Below are 19,616 nucleotides of genomic sequence, written 5' to 3' on the forward strand. Positions count from 1 at the left end.
GACAAGGCAGGGAGATTGTGAACTATGCAGAAAGAGAAGAAACAAAGATAGGACCTAGATTTTGGCTTTATCAACTGAAGAGTGTTTATTACTGAGATTGGAAGTGTTGACAAGGAGGAGGATGGCGTAGGATTTTGTCCACATTAAATTGAAATGTTTCAGAGATCAAAAGGAAGGCTCTGGTTTTATAGCAAAGGTTCCTGCTCAGGTTCTCATCCAGTTCCTCTATGCAAATGAAGGATGTTGGGTCAGCATGATCCTGATGGGGGTCTTTTGCAGACAGTTGTTAAAACAGGCTAGAATAATTTCAAAGGGGAGTCAAATGTATACCCCAAATATGTGGAAGGTCATTAACACTTGTAAATAGAGCACAGGAGGGATCCTATCCTGAGGGAAGCTGGCTGGAAAGATCTAGAAATTGGAAATTTCACCAGTCATTCCAGCCAGTAGGCTTTATGAAGATGTGCTTTTCAAAGATTTGAGGATCTTGGATGTTTCGAATGCAGCCTGACTGGAAGTATTTGCCCAGGTGCAGATGAAAGTGTTAGTGACAGCCCAAACACCATCTTGTGCAGTGAGAAGATAGTCTAAAGTAATGTGATTGTCTAGGACCACATGAGCAAGGGAGTCTCGGGATCTGTTATGCCCTTATTGCTCAGGCACTGGAGTGGGCAATTCTGTAAACAGTGCAAGAAAAGTTTCTCTTCATATATTCATTCCAGGCAGAACCTAGTCCAAACCAGGATCCCAAAAACCTTCCTAATCTAGCTCCTTCATTAGGGTTAGCCTTCCCAGGTAAAATACATCCTTGAGAGTGTCCACACTGTCATTTTTATAATCTGAGGGCTTGTCATCAGGGTAGCCATCAATTATTGATAGAGCTATTTTACACTTGGGATGCGATAATGATGCTTCTAGGGATTTTAATAATTGTGATGGGAGCAATGATTTGATCCAGAAAGCAAATGCCTGCATTTGTTCATGTCCTGAGACAGGGATAGGAAAATTCTTGACTATGGTAACTGGAGCCAAAAACATAGCCTTTGTGGGAACACAATTTCCTAAGAGGTCATGAAAATTCAAAGACCCATTTACAGGCGAGAGAGAGGAGAGAATGTGGTCAAACCAAGTGCTAGTCTTAGGTAATAACAGAGTGGATGATCAAACTGACAGACTTGGAAACCCGTGGGAAAGGTACTGGCTATCAGGATGTACCAGTATACTGAAGAAGGCACTACAAAGGTCAATAGCCGAAAAGTATTGGCTTAGTCAGGAACTACTGGGTGTTGAGGAATGACTATGTTATTGATAGCCCTAAGATACTGGAAAGATTGCTATCCTCTACTGTTGGGTTTACAGATGCAGACAATAGGAGTATTGTAAAGCCTGGTGCAAAGGACAAGTTTCTTTCATATAAGGTTGTCCATTATGGTCTATATACGAGCCTGGGCCTCAGATTCAGGGTGTATAGCTTAACACTGGGGAGGGGCTTATTATGGTTTACCTGAATCTTGATCAGAGGTGCTGAATGTGTGTGACCAACATCAGTATTGGATTGTGGCCTAAGACTCTCAGGCAGCTCCTGGAGAGCAGGATGGATAGCATTGTGAGGTTAACTACACAGATGGTAATTGGAGTAAAAGCTGTTTCTGTGGCAAAGTCTCCTGGTGAGGATAGCTCAAACATTATTTCCTCTCTTTGAGAGAAAGAAATACGGGTCTAGTAGGTTTCTAAGCCTCTTCCTAGGAGGTATAGAGAGGCCAATGGGACAATTGAAAAACAATGACTGCCAGTAAAGGGTCTTAGTTGGAAGGGGATAGGCAAAGATTTAGGGACCATGATAGGCTCAGCCCAGCCATCTGAATGAGTTCAGAACTACAGGAAGGGGACATTGAGAGCATGCCAAGGCTAAGGATAGATGGAGCAGCCCCAGTGTTGGCCAGTGCTCTAACTAGTTTGTCCCCAATTCTGATATATAATTCCTCTAGCCAGTTAATTTTAAGAAGGAGAAATCCCCTGAATGTCCCAGAGCATTCCTTGATTGGAGGAAGAGTGCCAGGGGACTTTATTGGGATTTAGTTTTAGCCAAATATTGGAGGAAATTAGGGTAAAATATCTACTGTATTCTACAGGCAGACAGCAAGAACTTGAAAACAATACACAGGGCTAATAACAGGTATACTTTAGTTTTACTTAGAAGCATAACATTTTCTCTCCACATTAATCATACAGAAAACCTCAGATTTTAGAACCTCTTGAGGCTAGGAAGTCAAACCAAGCTAGGATTTAGATTTTACTTACAATCTTAGAGTTCTTGGGCCTGCCAGGAACATTTACTCATTCACTGTAAGGCTGGTAACTCTTGAAGCCAAGTATTTATGTACATTCTTAAATATGACATTTCAGTTAAAACTTTGGTAATAAAACTAATGTTTCCAATTGTATACTATTTATAAAGAGGGAGAAAATTTTATTAAACTCAGATAAATGAAACCAGAATACTCACAGTTTCTGAGTTTTGAAAGAATCAAGTAGAGAGTAAAAGCAAATGCTTCCTCTTTTGTTCAAAAAAGAATATTTTACCAAATTAATGAAAACTATAGATAGCTGATGAAAGAAAATTTCCTTGAATATGAAAAACAAAACATATAAGTAAAGAACCAACAATGTTTTAAGTAAAAGTCATTAAAAATTATCCTTATCAGTTATTTAATTTCAGGTAATTTGTTTTGCTTGATCTTGATTAACAGTTTCACGAAAAGCAATTCTGAACTAAAGCCAATTGAAAATGCTACCAAAGAATAATTTATTTTTATTATTTTTTTTTTTTTTTAGTTTTGAGACAGGGTCTCCCTCTGTTACCCAGGTTGCAGTGCAGTGGCGAGATCATGGCTCACTGCAGCTTTGACCTCCCAGGGCTCACGCAATCCTCCCAGCTCAACCTCCCTAGTAGCTGGGACAATAGGCCTGCACCAACATGCCCAGTTAATTTTTTGTATTTTTTGTAGAGACAGGGTCTCACGTTGTTGCCCAGGCTGGTCTCAAACACCTGGGCTCAAGTGATCCTCCAGCCTCAGCTTGTGTTGGGATTACAGGTGTGAGCCACTGTGCCGAGCTCCAAAGAATTTAAAACATTAACTGTGAATGACAAAATCCCCAAACAGCCATGGTCAAAGATCTGATGGGAGTTTACAATTGACAAAGGAATCTGGGTATTTCTGTGGCATACTACCATTTAGCATAATAATGATAATCATGAATGATAACACATACCATGACAAACCAGAATTTTAGGAATCTCATACAGTTTTGGAACATATTTTAATAACACATTTACACAACTATAAGTTAAAGAAAGTTGAACATTTCTTTTTTTGACAATGTTTCTCTATGATTTACAAGCCTAATCATTTACTATGTCTACAAGATCAAAAAGACTTAATTTAGGATTTTGATGCTGAGGAAACCCACCAAAGATATCAAAAGTTTCAAGGTACTTGATGAAACAGAATCATAGGTCATGATGAGATAATATTTATTCATCTAACTGGAGTGATAATCAATAGACTTCAAAAGCAACAGAGAAAGTTCCATGGATGTAAAAACCTTAATCCTTTTAAAGCTCAATTTTCCTAAGTAATCAAAAATCTAGTAAGGACAACATGAAGCATTGGAACTTATTTCGGTAAAACCCACAATTTTTGTTTCCTTGGTCAGTTACCTAAAAGGCAAAGAAAAAAACCTGCTGTAACATGATTGCTTCTCCTTACAGAAAACCTATTTAGATAACTTGGGTGTTAAACCTGACTTTAAAAAAGGGCACTTAAATTTAATCAGGCACAAGAAGAATGTTTCCAGGACTATGAGAGTATACTATATTATAGAGGAATGTAAACAAGAAAACTAGTACTTTGAGCAGAGGAATGTGTTGCTCTTAGAAACAGCATGGGATGTCCTGGTTACATGAAATAATTCAGGCATATCAAGAAAAGCCAAGCCAAAATAAGTTGTACAAGGGTAAAACACTGCTATTCTAGACCTTCAAAATAAACTCTTTAGCATCAGTCCATAACAGCACGATTGGAACCAGAAGAAGTTACAGGAACTGATGAAAAGGTTGGAGAGTCATGACAACAGCCAAATAAGAGATATACCTTTTTCAGGGTCAAAAGAAGGAAGAACCTGAAATTAGAGAAACTAGACAGTTATCAGGAAGAAATGTGACAGGAATAGAAACTGTTTGTAGTTTAGAGGATGGCCGTTAAACAGATTTCATAATTAAAATCAAACCTTCTTGCAATTTTACTGAGAGCAAATTAATATTTTCAGAAAGCCTTGTTCTAACACAGGGGACCAAGTTTTTAAGTTCTGTGTCACTGTGTTTTTAACATCAAAGTTCAATCCCTAGAAAAACCCATAAAAGATTTGCTTCCAATCATAGGCAATCTGATCACAGAGAAAATTCCTTTTATAAACTGTGTTTTCATAAACCTTAAGACTTACTTAGACTATTTATGAAATGCTTGAAATTTCTGCTTTGTTCTATACTTCTTCTTTCTTAAATAACCACTCATTTTACTCTAAGACAAAAATTTACCAAACAAAATTCTTTCCCATATAAAGTTATTTTTTTCCTTTAAACTTCCTCACCAAAAATACATTGTATTGGAGACAGAATTGTCTTTCTCTTCATTAGTAGTTTAATCACACACATTAATTACAATGTTAACTCTTAGCAACTCTAATTTCAGTGAAAACCTAGGAAGTAAGCAACTTTTAACTATCAATCACATACCAGTAATCCATGAATACACATTTTACCATGTCCAGATCATGGGTTTTCTAACAGAGCAACTCTTTAAACCAAATAATTTTATTCCTCTGAAATAAGAAGCCAAAAGCATCTGAGCCTCAACTCAGATTCAGCAACCAGAGTCTCAGCATGGTATTTTATCTGGAAATGATCCAGACATTCAATGAACATCCGTCATTTAATTTGGCTTAGCAAAACTCTAAGGGTATAGTTACCAAACCGATTTGAGAAACCTTCCCAAGGAAACATATTATAAAACATAACCATTATCAAAAGTTCATTTACAAACTTTTATCCGATGCACATCTACCCTAACCATTCATTCTTAATAATTATGCCTGGAAAATATCACGAGATATCAGACAAATCTAGCCATCATCTCAAGCTAAATTTTCTATCAACCAATTTTACATTACTGCCTGCCATCCAAGTGTCATAAAAGTAAGAATCTCAAAGTTAAATACATGCCTATTTTGTTGATAACTCAGAAAACACAGCCATGTCCATCAAACCAACCATTTTAGATTAGCCCCATTCATCAGAAGATTACTAAGTCACATGAACTTGGAAAATATTTGGCCTTATTTGCTTAATTTATGATTACTCATTTAGTTATAAGCCAATTTGGTACTGTAGACAACATACAAACAGACACATACAAACATATGCACAAAAATACAGGCAAACACAAAGACTGTGTAGCTTTAATTTTAAAACTCTAGCCATGAATCAGGTAAAACTCATTAGTTTGAACGGACAGTTGGATTCAAATTGCATCTCTGTAAGTGGAACAGGTTGAAATTTATCTGTTCCACATGGCTGAAGCCCTTATCAAAATTTAGAGAAAATAGGGTAGGAAATGTACATCTCAAGCAAAGGGAAAACTCAAGCTTCTCCAAGAAGTTGTCTGGTTGTGTTACAGGCATACAAAAAATGAATGCTTAAGCAACACAAAATCACAGGAACACATGACAAGATTTGACAAGAAAACATGCAATGAAAACACGTAATGAGTCCAAGAGAAAATTTAGAAACTTTTCCAAATAACCAGGTGAACAAGTAAAAGAGGAAGGAAGGAATGAAAGATAAAGCAGAGGTGTTTAAAAAAAAAAAAAGAAAAGGTGCAGAAGACAGGCAGACCGACAGGAAAGGGGGCCCAGTGGAATAAAGTTTTTCCAGAGGATTTTTTGCAGCTTTAGTTCCAGTCTCGGAAGTGCTAATCTCACTTTACATTTAATTAAGGCACTGACTCAATTTGGAATTATTTTCTGTAAGAAAGGCAATGGTAGCCTCTTGATTCTGTTTACAACTTTTAAAGTGCCAATTGATAAAGGCTTCCCATTGTCTCTGAGAGGTTCGCTTTTTCTTTGTGTGCACAGATAGGCACGTTTCAGAATTTCAAAACAGTCCTATTTTGGCCAACAAAATTAGAGCTTATCGTGGGTAATTTTTGTTCAGAGACCTAGCCAATTACAACTCATTGTACCATAATTTTTGCTTATAAAACCAGCTGGAGTCCCAAGAAGCGGCTGATCAGCCGGGAAAAACTTACAACACGGGCTACCCATTGCACCGACGTGATGAAGTCATCCCTTCCAGTACCCATAGTGCCAGCATCCCCACAAAACCTTACAGATAGGCCAAGTCCTAACAAAACCCAGGGCCAGTTGGGAAAGTCTCCTCTAGAGTTGGATGGTCAGAGCCAGGCAACTTGAAAAGCCCCCAGCAAACCTGGAGCCAACAGGGAATGTCCTGTCGAGGGTCTGGATGGAGGAAACTGGTTGAAATTGGAAAGATCCCCCACTAAACCCGGGGCCAAAGGGAATGTCCCCTCTGGGGTCTGGATAGAGGGAATTACTAAGGCTAGGAAACTGTCCCCCTCCTCCGAACTGGGGCCACAGGTAATAAGTCCTCTCTGGAGTCCAGATGGAGGGGCCTACAGAGAAAGAACAGTCTCGGAGACTTCAACCAAAGCGTGGGAGGTCTGAATTTGAGAGGACTTACCCAACCGTTCTCTCCCCTCTGGCAACACTGAGAAGACAACTGAGTTCAAGGGGCTCTTGCAGGCACACACCACCGATGGTTTGTTTCAGGACAGGACTTCAAATCTCACTTTTGATGCCAAGAATGTGAACAAAAGTTTTCTGAATAGGAATTTGGAGGAAAGAGACTTTATTCTGGTGAACAGTTTGCAAACTGAGGAGAGGAAACACAGGGTACAAAACGAAGGCGGATTCCAGAGAACGAAGGGAAGGCTCAGTTTTCTGTTTTGTTTTGTTTTTGAGACAGAGTCTTGCTCTGTTACCCAGGATGGAGTACAGTGATACCATCACAGCTCATTGCAGCCTTTAATTTCCGGGCTCAAGTGATCCTCCCACCTCAACCTCCTGAGTAGCTGGGACTATAGGCAAACGCCATCACGCCCTGCTAATTTTTTAAAAAAAAAATATTATTTAGATAGAAATGGGATCTTGTATGTTTCCCAGGCTGGTCACAAACTTTCAGCCTCAAGCAGTCCCCTATCTTGGTCTCTCAAAGTTTTGAGATTTAAGACTGAGCCACCACGCCAAGCCAGTCTGTTTTTATAGCAAAGATTCCCTCCTGCCCAGGTTTTGTTTTTTTGGAGACAGAGTCTTGATCTGTTGCTCAAGCTGGAGTGCAGTGGCAGGATCTCAGCTCACTGCAACCTTCGCCTGTTTCGCGAGTAGCTGGCATTACAGGTGCCTGCCACCACGCCTGGCTAGTTTTTGTATTTTTAGTAGAGACAGGGATTTCACCATGTTGGCCAGACTGGTCTCGAACTCCTCACCTCAAGTGATTCACCTGCCTTGGCCTACCAAAGTGCTGGGATTATAGGCGTGAGTCATTGTGTCAGGCCCCACCTAGGTTTTTAATCAGGTTCATTTATGTATATAAAAGATTGAAACATGTTTAGTTGTGATTGGTGAGTGTAGATGATTTCTGATTGGTTGACAAAAGTGAGTTCTGGTTGGTCAATACAGCTGAACCCTGACTGATTGACTGAGGCTGCTGAGCTCTGATTGGTTGGTTCAGGCGAATGCTGGAAGTCCCAAATATAAAACGATGCAGGTTTTCAGGGAACTGAGAGTATTTGTGTGACTCCTACCTGGTCAGAAAATCGCTTCTTGGCTGTATTTTAAACTTAGGCCCAGTTAGCCATCTGGGATCCATCTTGAAGAATTGGCTTGAAGGATTCACAATTGTTCACTATATAAATAGATTTTTAACAGTAGATTTAGGTGAATGTGTTTGGGTCTGTAAAGAGAAATGGACTGTACAGTTCTATTCCTTGAAGGCAGAGACAGAGAATGAAGCCATGTGAGTAGTAGGAAATGTTCCCTCCACCTTTGCACCTGCAAGTAGACTCAGTCACTTCACAGGCCTATTTCTCCTTCAGACATCATCACAGCCACATGGGCAATGGGCAGGAAAGAATTTCAGGACTGTGATAGTATTTTAACTTCCTGCAGGCCTTTAAAATTTTCTGTGTTAACCAATTAAAGTATTCAGTGGCTTTGGAGTCATCCAGAAGGTGTGAGCTCACACAGAGCCAAAAAGGAGAGAAAGAAGAGTGAATGTTTCCTTCTAGACAATTTATAGTCTAGTTCATTTGAAGACTTTTATTGCATGGCTTAAGTGAAGATTTGGGTTTGTTTTCCAAGTGTTTGAATTTTACCAACGTTGTTTTTTAAAAAATAATTTGCATTTTCCTCTCTGACTTCCAACTTTTAGTAAAAGAAATCTCTATATATTTATGTCTATTTCTGGACTTAATATTTAGTTTAATATCTGTTACTAGACCTATTATACAATATATTCAGTGGTCTAAATTTTAATATATGTAAATATCAGGCAGGTCAAAAAACACATCATTTTCACTTTTGAAAGTATTACTTTCTAGTATCAGCTGTTTATTCTTCCAGAAAAGTTTATAATCAGTGGACCATATTTAAAAATACCTATAGCAGTGTTTTCAGAGTTGCACTGAATTGCAACAAATTAACCGGGGAGAAGTTGGTAGTTATAAGAGTACTCAATATCAATATTCAATATCAATAGTACTCAATAATATTGATATAAGAGCATAATAAGACTGCCACTGCTGAACTTGGCTTAAGGTTTTCCTCAGTCGAGTATTAGTTTGCTTCCTGCATTCCCTATGCATTTCTTACAAAACTTAAAGTTGTTTTCTTATATTTTCTGAATTTGATTTTTATTCATTGTATTTCAGGAATGTAGGAAAGATATCATTTGAATATATTTAATTTTTTAACTAAAAAAACTATTGCTAAGCTATCTCGTTAGTATAGTTTTGAATAATAGATTCTTGTGTTTTGGAGTAGATGATCCTCTTCATCTGCAAATAAAAATAATAATGGGCTAATATTGGGATTCCTTTATTCTTTATGGCTTTAATTGCACAGCCTCTAGGCATATTCTTAAATAATAAATTGGCTACCAATTTAAAATAGGCATTTAATTATGTTAATGAATTGTCTTTTTGTTCTTTTTTAGATTGAAAATCAAAAACCAAGAATAGAAATTGAGTTTTGTTAAATGTGTTTGTAACTTCTATTCAGATGATTGCATATTTTTCTTTGTTGTGATTTATTAGTAAAATATACTTTTAATATTAAACCAGACTTCCATTCCTGACATTAAAACTTTTTAGATCAAATAAAGTATTACAAGGATCTTGAGATTAGTTTGATGGGACAATGGAGCATTATATTTAGTTCTGAACTTCTTAGTATCAAAAATAAAATGGAAAATGCAATTAAAAAATAAAATACAAGCTCTTTGTCTAATAAAAACATATCAACAACATTGCTTTGAGGGAAGCAAAGCTTTCCTTGGACTGAATTCTTTGAGTGAATAATGTTGTGGACAGAACATAAATAGGAGTGAGAGCTTTTCCACCATCTTCCAGACCCATGGATCTGGGCTTTATTAATCTATTGGGGTATTAAATCAGATGTTTACCAATTACCCTGATGGAGTATTGTTAACATTATAACCATTGAGTTGAACAAAGATGACTTAAGGGATGTGATCAAAATGCGATTCTATTTTCTATCTCCTACCTTCACTATTTGTTTAACTTGAAAAAAATCTGAAGGTACAGTAAAGTTTTTAAGAGGAGCACAAAGAGCTTTTTTTCCTTAACCATTTGAGGGTAAGTTGCTAGCATGATGCCCTTACCATCATCTCCACACCACTCACACAGTTTAGGGTATCCTACAAACAAGGACATTTTTCTACTTAACCACAAAACAACCGTTAACATCATGTAACTAATGCTGATACATTTCTACCATGTAATTCTGAGACCTCATTCACATTTCATCAGTTGTATCAGTGATACTCTTTTTGGCCAAAAGATTCACTTCAGAATCTCATGTTGCATTTAGTTGCCATGTCTCTTTAGTTTCTTTAACTCTAGAATTGTTCTTAGTCTTTCCTTGACTTTGATAACATGATTGAAGAGTACAGGCTATCTTGTAGAATTTCCTCAGTGTAGGTTTCTTTGATGTTTTCACATGATTAAATTCAGGTTAGGGATACCACAAAGATGTCCCTGTGTCCTTCTCAGGTCATTATACCAGGAGTCATATGATGCTGATATGTACCATTTCTGGCTCTTCATTTAATTAAGGTGGGGCCTATCAGGTTTTGCCTCTGCAAAGTTACTCCTTCTCACATTGAAATTAACAAATAGTTTGTTAATTTGGAAATATGTAAATATTTACATACTCTGGAACTACGTAAATATTTCATCCTACATCAGACTTTCAATTTATTCACATTTATTTTAGTAAAGCTCATAATTATCTGCTTTATTTAATGATGTATAATATATTACTATTTTTGTTTACTTTGATGCTCAATTTATCTCAATTTTGGCCAGTTGGAGGTTCTTCATCATTCTTTGAGCACTTTCTTACTTTGTGGCATGAAACAATATTCCAGAGTCTTCTTGAGTTTTTCCCTGACCACGCCCTGAAATCAGCCCTCACTCTAAGAAGCTCTAGTTCCTCTTAATGTTTGAGAATCGTATTTAGAAACCAAGATCTCAGTGGTAGATGTGTTCATGGCTTCTGGGGCCTCTGCTCTCAGGTCCGCTAGGTAGACAGTTAGGGACTATATGTGTATACATACATATCTACCTACCTACCTACCTACTTACTTATCTTTCTATGGATACCTATGAATTTACACCAGTACTTCCATTCCAATCCAACACAGAGTTTCTTCGAGTTTTCTACTTTTACATATTTTTAACTTTCTTTTCCAGCAGTGAGCTCCTATTAGTCTTAATGTTTGTATTTACTCTGTCAATCCCCTGGTATGCCACCATCATCCCATTTCCAGACATCCTTCTCATTCCTTTCCCAGGCCTACACCTCTCACTCTGATGCCCCCTTGTGGATGCCCTCCTTTCCTGCCCGTGCTCTGATTCCCTGCCACAGGCCACACCTCCCGGACCAAGGCAACCTTCCTCATCTCTGTTGGACACTGACATCTTTGCTGAGTTGCACAACTTTGCTCAGAAGCTTTCCTCAACCCACTTCAGTGGGCCAGGCTGTCACCCACCTCAGACACCCTCTGCACTTGGTCAGGCTTCAGCATTCTATGCCAGGCTGTCCTCCTGCATCAACACAATCCTCACCCTGTACAGGCTCTGACACCTCTCACTGGGCCACTGTGGCTCCCCACACTGTGTCCTGCTGGAGTATCCCCAGGCTAGCCATTAAGCAAAATAAGCTTGTGTTTAGGGCACCAAGAGAAGAGGGCACCACAGAACTTTCCCCCAGCTGTCATGCCCTTAAGTCTTTCACTGGTCATATGATGTTAGTAACATGGTTTAAATTGTCTTTATTTGCTGTTTAGATTTAATCTAAAATTTTTTCAAATGTGCTCTTTGGCATGGTGAGTGACTAAAGTTTAAAAGTTTGATTTGAAGGTGGTATCAGATATAGCATTTGTTTCTGTCTCATGCTCTGAGGGTTTTGCCTTCCTGAAAGCTGACTGGGTCTGGCTAGCATTTAACTCATCCGCTGATTTGTTTAAGGAACACTTAAGCTCTTTATTTTAAGAAATGGAAGGGCCAAGGGTGTCACAGAACCACCAGATTCATATTTCCACTACTCAGTAACAAACTAATGCACTCAGCAGGTAGGTTTTGCAGTAGAGAAAGAATTTAATGAATACAGAGTGACCAAGCAAGGAGATTGGGAAAATCCTCAGAGAGATCTCCATTTCCAGAGGAAACTCCTTTTCCCCCAAGACTCTTGTGCTGGGATTTTTAAGGGAGTCTTGGAGGGCAAGGGCTAGAAAACTGAGGTTACTGAGTGGTCAGGGTAAGGTGGATGAAGTCATCAGGATGTATTCTTTGGTGAGCCAGCACCCTGTGGGGTCCTGTAGACCAGCTGACACAGTAGTTTCGCTGATAGGCAGGACCTGAAAGAATAACTCAGATAGAAAACTTAACGTTTCACAATGCTTAAGTTGTTATCTCCAGAGCAGTTAAGGGAAACTATAATCTTTTGACAAGGTCTACGTGGTTTTGAGGCAGTAGGCAACAAACAACTATGAGAAAGCATGAGAGAATAAGCTGACCTCGTGATTAATGCTGGATGTGCTGCAAGCTTGGTTATTTTCATTTCTCCCCCTCCCTTCTTCTCTGATTAATTTTGTAAAGTTCATAGGGATGGTTTCGAGGGGGCAACATGGTTTGTCTGTATTTAGGGCATCATTGTTCTTAATCTGACCCTGCAGCGAGGCAGCCTACCTTGCTTATTGTTTCCCTACCCTATCCCAATAACTGTTTTTGTTTTTAAAGCAGAGACGGGGTTTTGCTATGTTTCCCAGGCTGGTCTTGAACTCCTGGGCTCAAGCAATGCATCCACCTTGGCCTCCTAAAGTGCTGGAATTTCAGGTGTGAGCCACTGCACCTAGCCTCCAATAACTTTTAAAGAAATTCAGAAAATTAAGTGAGGATGCAAAGGGTTTACCTTTTACCTTTAAACCTGCTCAGTGAAGAAAGAATTTTAAAACTCTAGGTTATCCCACCCCCACTATACCCCACACTCTTATTTATTTATTTATTTCCTTGTTAAGCCCTCTTAGGTAATAAAAAGTACTGTGGTCACTTTAAATAGCAAGCACACATTCCCAGTTAGATAACTGAAAATACTTATTTCAATATAGAATTTAGCTAGTCAATTGTCATTCACATACGAGACTCCTTCCCTGTGTCTCCAGCTGGGACAAAGCTGCAGGCAGACCTTTTCCTTCAGGGAGAGGGGTGTGAGCAATTTCTTTCGTCTGGCTTTTCTCCTCATCCGCTAAGATGCTGACTCCACCTCTGACCCCTCCTGAGGTGTAACCAGGAGAGAAAGGAGGGGAAGCAGGCATGGAAATTTCTGGTTTGTTTGGCCCCATTGTCAGTTGCCCTCATGCTCCCTGGGCTGGTAGGTGTTGAAAGCAGACCCTTTTCTTCATGCGTAAGAGGCTGACAAGGCAGGAAATGCACTTGGTTTTTCCAGCTGCCCATCTCCCTTGGCGTCCCAGATCCACTCCACACAAATCTCCCTTTGTAGATATCACTTCTCCCTTCTAGGTGGTCCCTGGGGGCTGGCTATCACTCCTCTGTGACCTGCATCTAATCCACAGGAAATGCGTTCTAAATCCACAGGAACGCATGTAGCCTCTGGTCCAACAAAATGGCGTGGTCCCGTCCACTCCAAATGCAGTGGTCACTGTCTTTCTGCCCTGTTCCTCCAGTGGAAAGTCAGAGCCCCTCACGCCCAGATTCCTCAGGAAAGCCAACAGCTGACCCATGGGCCCACCTGAACACGGACTAGGCTCTAAGCAACCATTGATACAATTTGTCTATATTGATTTACCTAATTCTGTACTTTTCATATAAATGAAATTATGTAATATGTCTGTGACTGGCCTGTTTCACTTGACATGTTTTCAAAGTTCACTCACGTCATAGCATGTAGCAATACTTCATTCTTTTTTTTGTGGCCCAGTAGTATTTGACTGTATGGCTATGCTACATTTTGTTTATACACTAATCCACTGAGGAGCATTTGAGCTGTTTACACCTTTTGGCTGTTGTGAATAGACTACTATGTGCTTTTGTGTGTACAAGTTATTATGTGAAGGTATGTTTCGATTTTGTGGGGTATATACCAAGAAGTGGAGTTGCTGGTCATATGGCAATTCTATGTTTAACGTTTTGAGGGACTGCCAAACTCTTCTCCACAGCATCAGACTATTTTACATTCTCACCAGCAATGTAGAAGAATTCCAATTCTCCACATCCTCATCAACACGTATTTCTTTTTTTTTCAGTAGCCATCTCAGTGAATGTGAAGTGATGTCTCATTATGGTTTTGATTTGCTTTTCTCTAATAAGTAATTACGTTGAACATCTTTTCATGTGCTTATTGGCCATTCTTCTATTTTTTACAGAAATATATATATTCAGTGTATCTGCCCACATTTTAATTATTTGTCTTTTGATGTTGGGTTATAAGAGTGTATTGGATATTCTAAATACTAGACCCTTATCAGATTGTGATTTGCAAATTGTTTCCCCCATTTTATAGGTTGTCTTTTTACTTTCTTGTTAATGTGCTTTGATGCAAAGTTTGAAGCAAAGTTTTTAATTTTTATGAAGTCTAATTTATTTATTTTTTCTTTTATTGCTTGTGGCTTTGTTGTCATATAGAAGTAATCAATGCCAACTCAAAGGTCATGAAGATGTTCCCTAAATTTTCTTCCAAGGGTTGTATTGTTTTAGCTCTTACATTTAGGTCTTTGATTCATTTTGAGATGGTTTTTTCATTCTTCTTTAATTTCTTCCTACAATATTTTGAGGTTTTCAAATATAAGTTTTGTACTTTTTTTGTTAAACTTATTTATAAGTATTTCATTATTTTTTATGCTACTTGAAATGGAATTGTTGTCTTAGTTTCATTTTTGAATGGCTCATTGCAAGTGTATAGAAATATAATTGACTTTTGTATATTGATCTTGTGTCCTGCAGCTTTGCTAAACTCATTAGTTCTAATATGTTTAGTAGATTTCTTAGGATTTCTTAAGCAAGATTATATCATTTGTGAAACATAGTTTTACTTCTGTTTTTCCAATCTAGATTCCTTTTATTTCTTTCTCTTGCCTAATTACCCTGTATAGAACCTCTAGCATAATGTTGAGAAGTGGCTAGAGTAGACATCTTTGTCTTGTTCCTGATCTTAGAGAGAAAACACGCATTTTAAAATTCTTACAAAGCCTTTCTTCATCTACACTCTCTTGAGACTTTAACTTTTATGTAACCTGAACTGTTTTAGAGCCGTATGACTGGTTTTTTATGACATCCTGAACAATATCTGTAAGGTATGGTTTGGATGTTTGTCTTCTCCAAATCTCATGTTGAAATGTAATTCCTAATTTTGAAAGTGGGGCATAGTATGAGGTGTTCAGGTCATGGGTGCAGATCCCTCATGATAGCTTGGTGCTGTCCTTTGGATAATGAGTGAGTTCTCACTCTGAGTTCAGGAGAGAATATGGTTGTATAACAGTGTGTGGTACCTCCCATCCCTCTCTCTATTGCCCCAGCTCTCACCATGTGATGCACTGACTCCCCTTTCACCTTCTGCCGTGATTGGAAGATTCCTGAGGCCCTCACCAGAAGCAGACGCTGGCATCATGCTTCTTGTACAGACTGCAGAACCATGAGCCAAAATAAACCTCTTTTCTTTATAAATTACCCTGACTCAAGTATTCCTTTATAGCAACACATATTGTCTCCCTAGGATAAGATGCATCGTGATTGCCTATGTGAAGGGAATACATATATTCAGCTAACATGTGGAAACATCTGCAGCATGTTTAGACAGTTATTAGGCAATGTAAGCAGCTGTTTCCACTGGAAAACCCAGAAAATGTCTATTTGTATGGATGCCTTGTTTTAATAACTAATAAAACTTCAAATACAAAATGGAGGAAAAAATTTTCAATACAAAGGAAAGATCGTGTGTGCCTTTCTCACTGTTACTCCAGATAGGCCCCTGGATTGACACCTCAGTTTAGAACCTTGGCCACTCCCTCTTTTCAGGTTTTGGAGAATATGACTTCGGAGGAGTTAATCTGGACACCTACTAACCAGGTAAAGCCCAGTTTCAGCCCAACTTGCTAGAGGTCACTATCCCAGTTAACACAGAAGACAGCAATTGTTCTTTGAAAGGACTAGTGACACTTTTGGGTAGGGTTCATAAAAAAAGAGTATGTGGTGGGTGCAGGACCACAAAGGGGGGCTTGATTTTCATTTTCTTAATAACGAGTTGGTTTACAAAGAATGAGAATTTGGTAACAGTACAAAAGGTATGCCTTATTATTGCTGTGGATAAAATACATTCTTATTAGGGAGAGAGGCAGTATCAAACTACTTGAGTGTCAAACCCCACTGGTATGCCCTGTGTTTTTTTGCTTCGTTTGGATTTGTTTTGTTTTCAGGATACAACATAGATACAGAACAACTGATGGATGGTTTCATACTGTGTGCCTGGACCTAGCAAAATTTTGGAGTTGTTTGGATCTTTTACATAAAGATTTTTGAGAATAGGGAAGAGGAAGGATGATAAACTTGCACAGACAGCCATATTTATTTTTATGTCCAGAGGAGAGAAGTGTGAAAAAATGCTTAGGATAACCTATCACTGAGGCAAGGAAGACAACTTGAGAAAAATATAATACACAAGACCATCTTTTTGAAATGTTTAAAAACTTTCTTATGTCCTCTGGGTACAAGGACTCACCAATGATATTTGTGTGCACTATTTTTTTCTTTTTTTACAAAACTTAGTGTGAAATAGAGCACTTGCAGAGCCTGGGACAACTTCCTTATTGAAGGGAAGAAGGACCAGCACACAAGGCTAAGGCTGAGGGGCAGTCACTAGCACCAGGAAGAAGGTGGCAGGAAGAGTCCTAGGGGCTGGTTTTACCCTCCCACATACCCTGTGTGCATCGTTTTTTAACATGTATTGTTTGTAACATGTAATATATCTGAATTTTAAATGGGGATGGTGATTTATCTCAGTCTTCCTCTCTGCATCAGTTGCTTTATAAATGATTGTTAAACCAATAAACACACACAAGATAAAATTTTATTCTAAGGCTTCATGAAAGACTTTTCCACAGTTTTCAACTTTTATTCTTTCTCATTGTAGATGTGTGAGCTAGTGCAAAATTTTAGGAGATTTCCATAATTTAAGGATGGCCCATTTTAGAGGAAACAGCACAAGTCACCTCCCTCGTTGGTGGGCCCAGGGAGAAATGTAACTCATTTTCAGAAATAACTGAAAGTGACAGATAAGAAAGAAAGAATAGGATCCGGGGAAGGAAAAGAGATGAATAAATGCAGACATTGGGTGGCTCAGAAACAAGCAAGTGATCTTGTTGTGCCCTGGTGGGCAGTATTTTAATTGTCACTGATGAGAGGCTGGGGTTGGCTTGGTGACTGCTGGAGAAATGATATGGAGCAGACCCAGACTCTAACATCTTAATTCCAAATGAAGAAAGATAATCCATAGGTTTAGATGACTCGATGCTCAGAAAACAAATAGAATTAAAGAAAAATCTGGTACTTTTTCTTCCTATCCATTTCTCCCCTAACTGTTCTCCCACCACTCTAGAACTGTTCATTCGTTGATTCATACTGTGATTCAATAGCATTTACTGGCACTTACTGTATATGATACTGTTGTTCTTTGTGTTAACGATGTTACAAAATAATGAATGTCATGGTTCCTGAACTTTAGGAGTTTGTATTCAGACTATGTAGAGGAAACTGTCATAAATGAAGCAGCTGAGGAACAGCGTGGCTACAGCCCTGCCAGGAAACCTGCAGGGCCTCTCTCCTCTGGTCTGACAAGAGCACTTCAGACATTTTTCTTTCTCCACTTACTGCCTCTCTTCCAACTAAGAAGAAAGATATAAAAATAAGACCCTCCCTGGATCTTGCACTAGCAGATAAAGACACCATCTTGGGCCATCGGGTGAAAAGGCAGGAGCTGTCCTCACACCATTTATCATCATTCTCCTAACGGGCTTCAGGTCACAAAATTCCTCCCTTGTCACAACCTTCTCAGGAACTTTCCAGTAGTCTGTTGTGTTTTTTGCATATGCAACTTTTCTGTCAGCTAGCAGCTTCTCACAATCTTAAACATGTTTATTTTTAACTCCTTATTTGAGCCCATATGCTTTTGCAGCTACTTTCTTGCCTCTTTCCTTCTGCTATGGTTTAGATGTCTGTTCCCTCCAAATCTAATATTGAAATTTAATCCCAATGTTGGGTCCACTTGCAGGAGGTGCTTGTGTCGTAAGGGTGAATCCCTAGTGAAATTAAAGCTCTTCCTCAGGAGTGAGTGAGTTCATTCCTACAAGAACTACTTGTTTTAAAAAACCTGGCACCTCCTCTCCCCCTCCCAGCTTCCTGTCTCACCATGTGCTTTCTGTACAGGCCTGCACTCCTTCACCTTCCACTATGAGCAGAAGCTGTCTGAGGCCCTCACCAGATGCAGATGCCCAATCTTGAACTTTCCAGCCATCAGAATCACAATCCAAATAAACCTGTTTTTCTTCATAAGTTACCCAGCCTCAGGCATTCCTTTATAGCCACACAAAATCAAAAGACACCTCCCTTTCATACCCAAACTTCTCAGCAGTGGTCTCCTTTCTGTACCTTCTGCTCACTTCTCATCTGGATTGATCACTGCAAATTTGGCATTGGTAACTATTCACTTTTTTTGGAAACATTCTCTCTTCCCTTCCCTTTCTTAGCACCATATTCTCTTGGTTTTCCTTTTATCTTTCAGGCCCTTTCTTTTTCTTTCTTTCTTTCTTTTTTCTTTCCTCTTTTTTCTTTCTTTCTTTCTTTTTTCTTTCTTTCTTTCTTTCTTTCTTTCTTTCTTTCTTTCTTTCTTTCTTTCTTTCTTTCTGCTAATCATCCTCCAGCTGACCATTAAATACTGGAATTCTTTAAGGCTTATTCCCAAGCTTCCTTTTCTTATGCCACTTTCACCCATGGGATGTCTCATCCATGCTAAAAATTGTGATCACTGCCTGTATCAAGATGATTTATACGTTTGTAAATGTAGCCTAGATCTCACAAGAGAAATCCAGAGTCATGTGTCCATTTTCCTTCTTGTTGTCTTTACTTGGGTATAATTGCTATCTGTGTGAGAGGCATCCACATTAATATAACAGCAAGCCAAAACTCAGGAGTTACTCTGGACATCTTCCACTCTCTCACTTAATTATGGGGTCTGTCAGGTTTATTCCCTAAATCAAATAATCCACCTAAATCAAATAATCCATTCACCTCTCACCATGTCTATTCCCTCATGCCAGAGACCATTGTTCTCTCCTGGACTACACTGTAAGCTCCTACTCCAACCTAATCTCTCATGCAGAGTAGCCTCTGAAAACAAGGACACTTCCCACTGATTTCAAAACAAAGACCAATGCATTCACTGGGCTCACATCATCCTGTGTGCTCCTGACCTTAATTCTTCTACAGCCTCCTCACAAATCATACTTCCCTTATTCTCTATCCTCTGGGATACCTAATTGCTCCTTCCTGCCATGAAACTTTAGCTTATGCTGTTCTTTCTTCCTAAAACGTTCTCCCGTCAGTCTCCCACACCAGTTAACTATTATCCTTCAGATCCCAGCTCAGCTGCAACTTTGCAGGGGTGGCCCTTCC

At 38.9% G+C, this 19,616-nt stretch overlaps 1 protein-coding gene across 9 annotated transcripts in view; it reads left to right on the forward strand.

Moving 5' to 3' along the window:
• The window catches only part of SLC17A1 (solute carrier family 17 member 1), a 62,687-nt gene that overhangs the window by 37,650 nt on the left and 5,421 nt on the right, over nucleotides 1-19,616 (forward strand). For 3 of the 9 annotated variants that reach the window (XM_015135702.3, XM_078000885.1, XM_078000892.1), the window contains one exon: nucleotides 15,470-15,618. The exons of 2 other annotated variants lie outside the window; for them this stretch is intronic. Coding sequence is in view for 1 of the 7 variants with exons in the window: in XM_078000892.1 (XP_077857018.1) it covers nucleotides 15,470-15,491 (22 nt within the window). In the remaining 6 variants the exon portion in view is untranslated. Of the gene's footprint in view, nucleotides 1-9,349; nucleotides 9,664-15,469; nucleotides 15,619-15,968; nucleotides 16,020-19,616 lie in introns of those variants that run through there. 4 more of the 9 variants (XM_015135706.3, XM_078000887.1, XM_078000891.1 and 1 more) reach the window with 2 other exon arrangements.

Source organism: Macaca mulatta, chromosome 4 (genome assembly GCF_049350105.2).
Source record: "Macaca mulatta isolate MMU2019108-1 chromosome 4, T2T-MMU8v2.0, whole genome shotgun sequence".
In the NCBI taxonomy this organism is placed as follows: Eukaryota; Metazoa; Chordata; class Mammalia; order Primates; family Cercopithecidae; genus Macaca; species Macaca mulatta.